The sequence below is a fragment of the Oratosquilla oratoria genome, chromosome 16, assembly GCF_046742065.1.
Source record: "Oratosquilla oratoria isolate Oo_2021 chromosome 16, ASM4674206v1, whole genome shotgun sequence".
Taxonomy (NCBI): Eukaryota; Metazoa; Arthropoda; class Malacostraca; order Stomatopoda; family Squillidae; genus Oratosquilla; species Oratosquilla oratoria.
This window is the reverse complement of record NC_134792.1, coordinates 62,387,263-62,400,093: the sequence shown is the minus strand read 5'-3', so window position 1 is coordinate 62,400,093 and position 12,831 is coordinate 62,387,263. Positions and strand designations below refer to the sequence as shown.

At 36.4% G+C, this 12,831-nt stretch overlaps 1 protein-coding gene across 4 annotated transcripts in view; it reads left to right on the top strand.

Moving 5' to 3' along the window:
* The window catches only part of LOC143034081 (ecto-NOX disulfide-thiol exchanger 2-like), a 69,266-nt gene extending 56,753 nt beyond the window's left edge, over positions 1 to 12,513 (top strand). For 2 of the 4 annotated variants that reach the window (XM_076199998.1, XM_076199997.1), the window contains exons 14-17: positions 7,213 to 7,353; positions 8,408 to 8,591; positions 9,730 to 9,850; positions 10,516 to 12,513. In XM_076199998.1, the coding sequence (XP_076056113.1) occupies positions 7,213 to 7,353; positions 8,408 to 8,591; positions 9,730 to 9,850; positions 10,516 to 10,624 (555 nt within the window). In that variant the 3' untranslated portion in view covers positions 10,625 to 12,513. Of the gene's footprint in view, positions 1 to 7,194; positions 7,354 to 8,407; positions 8,592 to 9,729; positions 9,851 to 10,515 lie in introns of all 4 variants that reach the window. The other 2 variants (XM_076199996.1, XM_076199995.1) reach the window with 1 other exon arrangement.
* Positions 12,514 to 12,831: the final 318 nt, after the last annotated feature.

Genomic DNA, 12,831 nt, shown 5'->3' with positions numbered 1-12,831 from the left:
ATGGTCTCAAACTATCCGGAAATAGATTCAATTTGGAAGTAGGTAGAAACAACTTTGCCAACCGTGTAGTAAATGAATGGAATAAACTTCTTGCACAGGTAGTGCAATGTAGTTCAGTTCGAAGCTTTAAGAATCAGTTAGATAAATACCTAAGTAAGATGCTGTAATGATTATAATTTATCTTATATTATTTGTTTTTGTTTTGTTATTATTTGTCTGTCTGATTTTCATTTATTTTGTTTTGTTATCATTTGTCTGTCTGATTTTCATTTATTATTAGTTATATGTCAATTTATCATTATTTACTATTTACCTGTTTGTTTATTATTCAACTATACCTATGCATTTATTTATGTATCTTATTTGTTATTTACATTATTACAGTTTTTATTTATTGTTTTATTATTAATATGATTTTTTTTTGCATCCGACCTAGATATGGATCAAAAGGTCTCCTGTCGGCATGCTCCGCCTTTGTAATCCTTTGAATTTTTTTTTTTTTTTTTTTTTTTTTTTTTTTTTTTTTTTTTTTTTTTTTTTTTTTTTTTTTTTTTTTTTTTTTTTTTTTTTTTTTTTTTTTATAGATTGAAATGAGTGCATATAGAAATTTGGGAGGAATGTCAATGTAATGGTATTAGAATATCACAATGCTAGAGTAGGGAATGAACCAATAGACAGAGGGATTGGGAAATGTGGAGTGCCAGGTAAAAATCATAGTGGAGAGTTAATGGTGATGTGTTTAGAGTTTATGATAGCCTAACACAGTGTTTAGGAAAAAAGTCAAGCATAAGTACACTTGGGAGATGGTGGTGGATGGAAGGGTGGTTGATAGGGCATTAATGGAGAAAGTGGGGGAATATCAGATAATTTTCTGGTGGAAGGTAAGTTGAGAGTAGAGGATAGGTGGAGCAAAAGGAAAAGGGCAAAAGGTAGAGAGGTGCTTAGAGTAAACTTTAAATGAGAAGGAAAAGGAACAGAAGTACAAGGAGAAGCTGGGAGAAATGTGGGAATTGGTGAACGATAGAGTGGAGGAGGAATGGGAGTGTTTCAAGGAGGGAGTGACAAGGTGTGCAAAGATGATATGTGGAACAAGGAGGGAGGGAATAGAAAGGGTAGTGAGTGGTGGAATGATGAAGTGAAGAAGGTAGTAGAAGAGAAGAAGCAAGCATTCAGGGACTGGTTGCTAAGTAGGACAAGAGAAATCTTTGAGAGATACAAAGAAAAAGGAAGAGGAAGTAAAATAAAAGATAAAAGAGGCTAAAAGGAGAGCAGATGTGAAATAGGGGAGTAGTATGACAGAAAATATTAAAGTAATATATAGATGTTTTGGAAGGAAGTTAAGAGAGGAAGGGGATGTAAGTTAAGTTAAGAAGAAAAAGTCCGATGTTAACAGAAGAGGAAGTGGTAAGGGGAAGATGGACAAAGAATTTTAGAGAGCTATTGAATGTGGAGGAGGATAGTAGTGGGAGGTGCTAAGAAAATTACAGAAATGGGAGATGAAAATGGAGAAATAAAAGATGAGGTGCAAGTAGTTTTGAAAATAATGAGAGCAGGTAAGGCACCTCAGATGGGTGTCATGCAGAGTGTCTGAAGAAGGGAGGCACAGTAATAGTGGACTGGCTAATGAGGTTTAATGTGTGTCTAAAGGAAGGTAGAATGCAGGAGGACTGGAGTGCCTGTATAGTTCCACTTTACAAGGGAAAAGGGGTCAAATGTGAGTGTAGTAGTTGCAGAGGGATCAGTTTGTTGGGAGTAGTTGGCAAGGCTAGGAGGTTTTGAGAGGAATATGATGGGGTGAAAGGGACAATTGAGCATGGAAGGAGAAGGTAGGAGATAGGGGTGAGTGGAGAACAGTTGTGTATAGATGATACTGTGATGCAAGGAAGGAAGGGGGTGAGGGATAGGGAGTGGTTATATATGAGTGATATTTTGATGCTGCTTGAAGGGATTTCTCCCTGTCTCATTTTTCTACATGAGGGGACAAAGAGCGGGGTAGCAGATTAATTGAAGTGGCCTTGCTGTGGATGTGCTGTGAAGAAAGTGATGGAGTGAAGAAAGCGTAGTAAAAAAGGTGTGGTTGGCAGAGGTAGATGAAGTGAACATGATGGAGCAACCAAAGATGAGATTGATGGATGGGGTGAAAGTAACGCTGAGCAAGAGGGAGATATCTCTTGAGCAAGGAAGGGAGAAGGCAGGAGATAGGGGTGAATGGAGAATGGCTGTGTATAGATGATACTGTGATGGAAGGAAGGGAGTGGGTGGTGGATGGGGGAGTTAGGGAGTGGTTATGTGTGCATGATATTTTGATGTAGCCTCACCTTGTCTTCTATTTTTCTGCATGAGGGGACAGTAAGGAGGGTCACCAATTAAGTATTTACCTAGTTGTGTTTTACGGGACGAGAGCTATGCTCGTAGTAACCCATTTTCGTATCTCTCCACAGCCATTTTGTTCTTAAAATCGTGTATAGTTCTGGCATTTACTGTTTCTCTGTTCAATTTGTTCCAGACATCGATCACTCTATGTGGGAAGCTCTCTCACTCGTTTTTTTTTTTTTTTTTTTTTCCAGGTCTCTTCTGTAACTGTCTTTAGTCTCCTCTTGTTTCTCTTCTGTCCCACTTTAATAGGTCATCTCTATCGAGAACTTCCATCCCTTTCATAATTCTGAAAATGGTCAACAAATCGCCTCTTTCCCTTCTCTGTTCTAGTGTTGACAACTGTAATTTCTCCAATCTTTGTTCATATGTCATATTTGACAGTGTGGGTGCCATTTTTGTCACAGCTCTTTGGATTCTTTCTAATTTTCTTATGTTCTTTTTTGTGCTAGGTGCTCACATTGATACAGCATATTCTAATTTCGGTCTTATCAGTGTAACAATTATTTTTTTAACCATCTCCTCATCTATGTAATTGAAGGCCACTTTCATTGATCTTAATAAGTTGTAAGTCTCTCCAAATAATTTATTTACATGTTTGTCAGGTGTCAAGTCACTTGAGATGATTACTCCTAGGTCCCTCTCTGAGTTTACTTTTTTTACTTCTTTGTTTCCAATCTTATATTGTCCCGAAACTCTATTTTTACCTTTTCCAAATTCCATTATGCTACATTTTTTTATGTTGAAGTTCATCTCATATCTCCGGCTCCATTCCCATATTTTATCCAGGTCATCTTGCAGCGATCTGCAATCTTCTTCTGTTCTCTCTTGAGTAATTTGGCATTGTCAGCAAAAAAGTTCATGTAACAATTTACTCCTTCATCCATATCATTTATGTATATGGCAAACATTAAGGGGACCGGCTGATCAAAAGATGAAAATCTTTATTAATTGGGTTATTGCACAGAAATTTATGCCAGGAGTTAAGGACACCATATACATCTTTCCTAACCCAAAAAAACTAATCTGCAACCCTTTCATGTTTTGCCCCCCCATCTCCCTTTCAAAAAAATTGATAATTTTGAAATGACTACTCCTCCTATAATAATTGCTCTACATGAATGAAATTAATATGGTGGAAGGACCTTATCCAGACCTTCAAACTAATAGAGAGAAATTTTAGTTAAAGTAATTAGTTTGTGGAATTTTAATTTTTATATCTTTTCTCACCCCGTCCCCCTTCAAATATGGACAATTTTTTTTTGGCAAAAATTAACCCTTTCAGATATTAAAAAAAACGTTCTATTTCATCAATCAGGCAGATTTAGACATATTATGTGTGAATTTTCATTGAAATTGATTAAGAAGTTATGGAGGAGTAGAAGTTTGAAGGTATAAAACTTAGGTTTTGAGATACGGGCCGTCAAAGTTTTCACTAACTTTGAACCCCTACATACTAATATAAATAAGGGATATCATGGCATTTCCTTATTTAGCTTTTTAGGCTTGAATGTTGATGATATTTAGAATAAAATTTATTCATATTCAGTCATATATGTTGATGTCCAGTCATATAATCCTCTGTCTTCTGGCTCCTGGTCCCCACCTGCATTTTAGGCAGGTTATTACATTAGGGTGTCATAGCTTGCTTACTTTGTAATTCTTGCCTTTTCCTAGCTTCTTGAAGGTGTTTGGTTTGCTTGCGAGGACATGGCATCTCAAAAATAGTATAACAGCTTGTCAAATGAGAAAAGGATTGATGGTGGCTTGCAGTGGAGCGTATCACTCAATTTTTGTCTACTGTTTATCGCTTTCTGAGGCATCTACCCATTCTGGGGTCTATATATAACCTCTGGTACAGAGACAGAGTTGCCAGAAGTCACTAGGAATAGCACTCAATCATTACAAATTATTGTTATTTATTGCAATAATATATATATTGTAGTGACCAATACGTATCATAGGGCCGAGATGGGGTCGAGTTGGGGGGAGGAGGGGGTTTATTTGCCATAACTACGAAAATAAGGCGAATTTTGATTAAATACTCCACATACAGACTGTCGATTGCCATACGCAGATGTAGAAATTTTTTCCCAGTTTTTCATTTTTTTCCCAATTTTCATCGATTCTTGACCAGCCGGTCCCCTTAAAGGAACCAAAACAGAGCCTTGGGGACGCCACTTTTCACATATTCCCATTTCGAATTTTTGTCTCTAAGTACCACTCTCATTTTTCTCCCAGTTAAGAAATCCATCACCCATTCCAACAGTTTGCCTTGAATTCCTCCTATTTTTTCAAATTTACTTATTAATTTTTTGTGTGGTACTTTGTCAAATGCTTTCTGCAAATCCAAGAAGGCGCAATCTGCCCATCCATCCCTTTCTTGTATTATCTCAATTAATCTTGAGTAAAAGCAGATTAGGTTTGTGGTGCACAATCTTCCATTTCTAAAACCAAATTGTTTGGGGTTTATTATTTTGTTATCTTCCAAGTGTTTGGTCCATTTGTTCCTGATGACCTTTTCACATATTTTTGCTACTGTGCTTGTGAGGGATACTGGTCTGAAGTTTGTAGGATCTTCCCTATTTCCTCCTTTATATATTGGTACTATGTTTGCATCTTTCCAATCTTGCGGTACCTTTCCCTCTTTGAGTGAGAAGTCAATTATCTTGTGTAGTTTGTCTGTCAGTTCATCTATACACTCTTTCAGTATCCAATTTGCAATTCCATCTGGTCCGTGCAATTTTCTGACATCTAGGCTTTTTATTTGGTCTCTTATTTCTTTTTGTGTTATCTTTATTTCTTTCATCATGGGTGATCTTTCTTGTTGTCCATCTTCCCAAGATTGTGAGCTCTCAATTGTAAAAACAGACCTGAAATGTCTGATCATAACTTCTGCCATCTCTGTGTCATCTATGTATTCTTTATCTTCATGAAGTTTCACTATTTCATGCTTATCCTTTAGTTTGTCATTTATATATCTGTAAAAGAGTTTAGGTTGATCCTTACATTTGTCTATGATATCCCTTTCATATTCTCTTTTTTCTTTCCTGCGTATACTGACAAATTCGTTCCCAAGTTTTATATATGTTTGCCATTTAGATGTTTTTCTATCATTTTTCCATTTTTTCCAGGCTTTGTATCTCCTGGCTCTAGCCACACTACACCTTTTGTTGAACCGACATTTTGTATGAATCTCTTTTTGTTTCTTTTTTGGTTCATATTTATTAATTCCTTCTTTGTACTTTTCTTTGAATATGTTCTATTTGTCTTATATCTTTGTTTCCTCTTTAGAGAATTTATCCCAATTTGTGTTTTGGAATTTTTTTCTTAGTTTTACAAAATCCGTTTTGTTGTACATAAATCTTCCATCTCTATGTTTATCATTCCTATCTACATTGTTCTGTTCTTTTAATTCAAACTATTAGTATATGGTCACTCTTTCCAATTGGTGTTTTATACACCATTTTGTTCACAATATTTGGTTCAGAAGTTAAATTTAAGTCTAGTTTCGATGGTTCCTTATTGTTTCTATGTCTAGTATTTTCCTTAACCCATTGCGTTAGGGTGCATTCGATGGTCATATCCAGTAGAATGTTGCTCCAAAGTTCATCTTCCCCATTAACTATCATTTCTTCCCAAATTATGTCTTTTGCATTGAAATCGCCCATGATTACTATGTTTCCACCCTTTTTCAGTAACTCATTTAGCACATTCATCGTTTCTTCCAGTAATTTAGAATGTTCGCAGTCCAACCATGCATGGGTTTTTGGTGGTACATACACTGCTACAAATTTTCTGCTTTTCATCTCTTTGTTTGCAATTTTAATCATAATTACTTCTACATTGTCTTGGTCTTTAATAATCTTTGTCACATTTAAACCTTTTTTTGTCAATATCATGATACCTCCTTGTTTTTCAGCTCTATTTTTTGCCCAGTGGTTGTACTGTATAGACCATGTCCCACTATGCATGTTGTTGTTGTTGTTGTCGTTCCCTAGACTGTCTGACCGAGCAGTCCCGTCTCCCCAAGGAATGCCACAGCTGAAGGCCACAACTATGCTTGTTGATAGCGGTCCTTTCAGTTTTGTCTCTACTATGCCCATGATATCAGGTTTTTCTGTTTCTAGTCATTTAGTTCATTGATTCCAGAGATCATACCATCAGTATTTGTGTATGCCATTTTTTTTTTTTTTTTTTTTTTTTTTTTATGTACCATTTTTTCAGTCTCAAGTCCAGCAATCTCAAAAAAGAACTCGTTTTTTCCGTCTCTGTTCTCTTCTCATTCCAATCATTGGCTTGCTGTGGATGTGCTGTATCTTGCTGCATTGCTTCTGACCCAGGGCACTGGGTAGGATATAGGGATGATCCATCATCCATGAGGAGCTAAGATGAGAGGGAGGGAAGGGTGGTGGACAGTGCTGCGTATATGGCTTTTGTCTTTGCTGTGGATGTGCTGTGTCTTGCTACACTGCTGACCCAGGGCAGTGGGCAAGATGCAGGGATGACCCATCATTTAGGAGGAGCCAAGACAAGAGGGAGGGAGGTGGGTGGAATGGGTGGGAGTGGATTATATATATATATATATATATATATTTTTTTTTTCTGTCTCTTTTCTTTTCCTACCTCCCTTGTAAGGGGGAAAAAGCCTTTGGTGTATGTATGTATGTATGTATATATCTATTTTAATATATATTTTTGATGAAATAAAATAATCTGATCTGAATTATGTGTTATTATTTGCTCATGCATTATTCCCTATGCCACCTTTCAAGTATATCTAGAGCAGCTCTTAATGAGCTTGTTTCCTCATTGGAATAGTCTGTCTTCCAATGCCAGGAGGAGAATGACAGTCTGCGGTGCCAGATGGAAGCTTACAAGAATGAAGTGGACCTCATCAAGGCTGATCTCCGCTCTGAAGTGGCTATCAGAGACGATCAGATTGATGCTCTCAAGAAAACCTTACAAGGAATGCAACAGGTGAGGCAGTAATTTATATTTTATTTTCAATTATTTATGTATTTGTATTGTGTATTTTATATTTATATAAATATATGTATATATATATATATACAATAAAGTAATGTAGCACATTAGTCAAATAAACTTTTATCCCACCATCGGAAAAGAAGACACATTGAAAGTTCAGTATACTTCGATCACTAACTGCTGAAGAGGATCACAGTTAGTGATCGAAATATACAGAAATTTCGACGTTAGTGTCTTTTCCAATGGTGGGATAAAAATAAAGTGTGTGTGTATATATATATATATATATATATATATATATATATATATATATATATATATATATATATATATATATATATATATATATATTTTTTTTTTTTTTAAGCATTCATTAATACATTAAAAATACAAAAGCACAGATTACAAATAAATAGAAAGAAGCCCAAATAGAACCCTTAGAGGTCATTGATGAAATTAGAAACAAAGAATGGGATTAGATAGATCTAGGAAGTGCAACAGAAAAATGTAAGCAGCTCACTAAAGGATTGGGAAAAAGCCATGAAATACATGACATAAATGTAAAGTAAAATAATTTTTGAAAATGTACATGGATTTTTTTTTATAATGTCTCCATTACTTATATTGCATATTGAATAACTGCTATGAATTTTTTTTTTTTTTTTTTTTTTGCCACTAGAAAGAGAAAAGGGCATTTTTATCAGTTTTATGTTTATGTTATGTATTGTTCAACAATAAGAGCTATGATGAGAGGGAAACAATGGGCGATAATGGGAGTGGAGTGGGTGGGAGTGTGTGCGTGCCTTGACTGGCTACCTCCCTTATAAGGTGTAAAAAGCCCGAGGTATATGAATTTACCTAGTTGTATTATACGGGAAGGGAGCTATGCTCATGGTGACCCGTCTTTGTATTGTTATGTATGCGTGTAGAAATTCAGATCAGTTTGGTGGCATAAAACTGCAAACCACAATGTTAGGAGTGTTACTGTGCTAGCTGGAGTAAATTGGTATATCTTATATAATTACTCCTTTTTCTCTCTCTCCAGACCTTGGCAGAAAATGCAGCTAGGAAACGTGCAGATGATGCAAAGATTGTTGAGCTGCAGGGCAAGTTGAAAAAAGCTCGTCAAGATGCTGGCCTCTCTGAGGATGACAATAAGGAGGAAGCGGATGACGTAATGGCCGTGGGTGCTTCGTCACCACTCAGTGAAAAGATGACGTGGCTTGTAGGTTAGTTATGGAACCGAGCTCATTTTTACAGTGGGCAAGCTTACAGAATCAGTTTTGTGTTTGAGTAGAAAGTAACATAACATTTTAGATTAGCATGAATTAAGTGCCTGCTGGCCAAGTAGGTTAGAGCATCACTGTAAGGAGCAGAAGTTGAGGTGACGGAAGTTCAAACTCTGCTGCCAGTGAGTTGAACCAAGGGCATGGTTCATTAGATTCCATACCACAAAGTCCTCTGGAAGGGGCACCATCTTAGCTTCCTGGTAGTGGGAGTTTGCGATGTTAACCAAATCATGAATTAGAAAGTGTTGGTACCAGATGTTTAGATTTGGAGGTGAATCCAATTAAAATATACATTTGGTTTTGAGATATAAAATTTGTCTTTCTCAGTACCAGTGACAGGCACATGCTTGTGGTGCTCCTGAAAGAAGGAAATTAGAGATTCAGTCCTCTTCAAAACTGTCTACATCACTATATCCACCTGGAGGTCCAGCCTAAGTCTCTATCAACTATGTATTTCCTCCACCTTTTAAGGAGAGCCGACAAACATCAACTGTGCCCTTCCTACTACTAAAAGCTGGTGACCCAAGAAACAGTCCCACACTAGCTTAACACAACAGTCCAATTTTTTTGTGAGAGAATAGAATCAATCAGTTGTTGACTCAAGTTTCGCTCAGTGGAAAATCCACAGCTCCACAGTGACTGACAATGGTCCTCAGAACCTCCCACAGGTACCTTTGGAAAAGAATTTGGACAGTTGTATGCGTCATATCAGTGTAAAACTGTTTCTGTGTCACCAGTTCAGCTCAAAGTGGTACGGAGAGAAGAGCAGTTGCTGGCTGTCAGCTTTCCATGTATGAAAAAGTGTAAGAAATACAATTAAGTTGAGAAAGAGATATCTTGGGCTTAGTCCAGAGATAGAGTGTCAGCCCCTCAGGGTTCCACCTCCTGTTGGAGGTGAAGTGGTTGACAGGTTTTGAAAATGGGCAGCTTCTGTGTTCATCTGCAGTACCACCACATACAGGGTGTCATGCACTTTGGTTTTACATGCATGATCATTTCTAAGTTCTTCAAATATTCACTGCATGAGTTTTGCTTAGGTTCTTGTTTTATTAAACAATAACCTTTTTTCTTTTTATAGGTCTGACATCAACATTCCTACATATACATCCAAAAGGAGCAAGTGTAGACTACATTTGGTCTTATATACAACAATTTGACAAAGAAATTCGGCCATCAGATATAGAAAATATGCTTACACAGTAAGTTCAACTACTAATGTTTTGGGGATGTAAAATTTTTGCTTCTGACCCCAGCAGTGGGCAGGGGACAGGGATGACCCTTTGTCCACAAGGAGCTAAGATAAGAGGGAAGCAAGGGTGATGGATGGAAGTGGAATGGGTGGGATTGGGTGTGTGCCTTTGACTTAGCTACCCTTATAAGGGGGAAGAAACTTGGTATATAGATAGATAACCAATTTGCTTGGATACTGTAAACAATATACATACATACATACATATACCAAGGCTTTTTTCCCCCTTACAAGGGAGGTAGCCAAAAAGGAAAGGCATAAAATCATTCCCACCTATTCCATCCCTGAATACACTCCACACCCCTCCACCCTCCCTCTTATCTTAGCACCTCCCGGATGACGGGTCATCCCTGCACCTTGTAAACAATATACATAAACTAAAAATCCAGATATAGCCTGCCTCACAGAGATAGTTGTAACAGATTACATTATTTTGGATATGAGTGGAAGGGTGGTGAGGTAAACACCAGGAAGTCCTTTCAGGACGAAACATTAGAAATAAAAACTCCAACGGTTCCTGGTGTTTACCTCACCACCCTTCCACTCATTCTGTCTTACGCACTTCAATATTTTGGATATCTTGAATTGCTGTAATTTTCCATGTTTTTGTTACAGGTTCCCGTCAGTGTACAGACAAATCACAACTGGAGTTGGAGCGTGCTTAGAGCGCAAATGGACTTTCACAGGTTTTGATACGGACAAAGACAAAGATGTAAAGGAATGACTGTGATCGCTGTTAACTTAGTGCTATTTTGTGGTTGTAAATAGGAACAGGTTGTTGGACTTTGTCAGAATAACCAATGTTTTGAGTTATATGGCATCCAAGAAAACACACAATTCGTGTTCTCATTCTACATTTTTCCTAATGTGATGAAAGTTTATAACTTGACCAGTTGCTCATCAGCCTCTCATTTCTTTATCTCAACAAATCATGGTTCATCTCCTTTAGTGATAATATGGCTGTATAGATATGATAAATAGATGTTGAAAGTTTTGTATTAATACATTAAAAATGGAGTGGTACAGATCATGTACCAGTGTAAAGAACCACATGAAATGTGAAAGGAAAGTTGAATTGTAGTTGCTTCTCAATGATGATTCTCACATAGTAGTTCCTTAGTGGTTGACATTACCATACTAGATCTGATAATGTACACAAATTAACTTAAAACTTAGTTAATGTTTGGTCTCTAACTGGACATGTCATTTTCATTTAGCACAGTCTAAATTGTGTAACATGCTTGTTGATCATGTATGATATTGTGGATAACTAGTTTGTTGCATTTATGGAATACTTGCAATCAGAATTCATGAAAACTATTATGTTTTTGTTTCTCATACCTATTTATAGTACAACAAGAATGGGGATGTATTGTAAACAGTTATGCATTGGATATGCATATAATGTTATATATTGCAATATGTGCATGTAGAAAGAAAATTATTATGAAGAGAAGATTGTATTTATTCATGGATCTTTGAGAATGAAAGAATCATTCATTGTGTTTCTGTGTGCGTAAGCATACAGAGCATGTGTAGATAGCATACATATTCACATCATATATTGTATGCACATATGTGGAGAGTACGTAAGAAATAATTATTAGTGAATAGAACAGTATTAAAAAGTTATTGAACATGAATCATAGAAATGCAGAAAAGTACCTTGATATTTAAACTTTATTTTAGTGTTTTGTGTTTCCATGCCCATTTTGTAGAATTGATGGAAAGCAAAAAGTATTTTAAAATAGTGTGGTATAGCTTTCCAATGCTAGCCATCAAAAGTGTACCTAGATCAGACCTTAGCTTGTTTTGATAGTTCAAAAAATGAGGTTAAGCAAATTTTCTATGTTTATCAGGAATGGCATTCCAAAATGTTTTAAAAGTAAGTATTGTTTTCCAATTTTGCACATGGGCATCGTTCAGACTGTAAAGTTCGGTTAGTGGTACAGTTTCAGTGATTTTAGTGGTCCAGCATGGCCAGTATAAAAGGGGTAGATAATTAACTTGTTTTTAAAATGTAAGTTGTTATATTTAAAATGAATAAGCTTTTGTTGAACAGCTTTTAGTACAGTATTGGGACGTTCATTTATGTGTAGTGATGAGTTCTTATTACATACCAGTATACCAAATAACTTTGAATGTCTAAAAATTGCTAGGTTATCCAGCATTCAATCCTAGTTAAAAATGCGTAGTAGCTAGGAATAATTCAGCACTTTCTGTTATGTACTTGATTTTTAGGATTTAGTGAGCAGAAATCTGTGAAATCCAACTACAGTATCTGTATACCTGAAACATTGACATGTAATCAAACTATGTCTCTGGACATTAGGTTGATTAACATTCAGATTTATACGTGTTTTGAAGTATTGTTTCTTACTTAATGGGTCATACATGTACTAAGGTACATGGACAATTGATGAAGCTAGTAAACTGATGGTACATGTGAATAAGCCAGAAGAATTCATGAAATCAGTATCATGGAAACGTTATGTAATGTAGGTACTTTGTTCCTCTACATACTGCATTCTTTCCTATTAATCCGTTTCTGATATAATTTTTATTGCAAACAGTGAGTGTATATAGTCTTCTTTGAATAAATATATAAAAGAATATTTGAATTAATTTCATCCCAGTTTGTGTAGTGGACATATACAGAGAAACCCTTTGGGCTTTGATGCAGCCCAAAGGGATTTCTCCCTGTCCTCTGTTTTCCACATTAGGAGAAAGAGGGGGGGGTTTGCCATGTAAATGAAGCAACCCTGCTGTGTCTCGCTGCATTGCTTCAGACCTGGGCAGTGGGCAGGAGACTGGGATGACTGTTCATTCTCAAGGAGCTAAAATAAGAGGGAAACAAGGGTGGTGGAATGTATGGGAGTGGATGCATACCTTTGACTTGGATACCTCCCTCATAAAGAGGAAGAAGCCCTT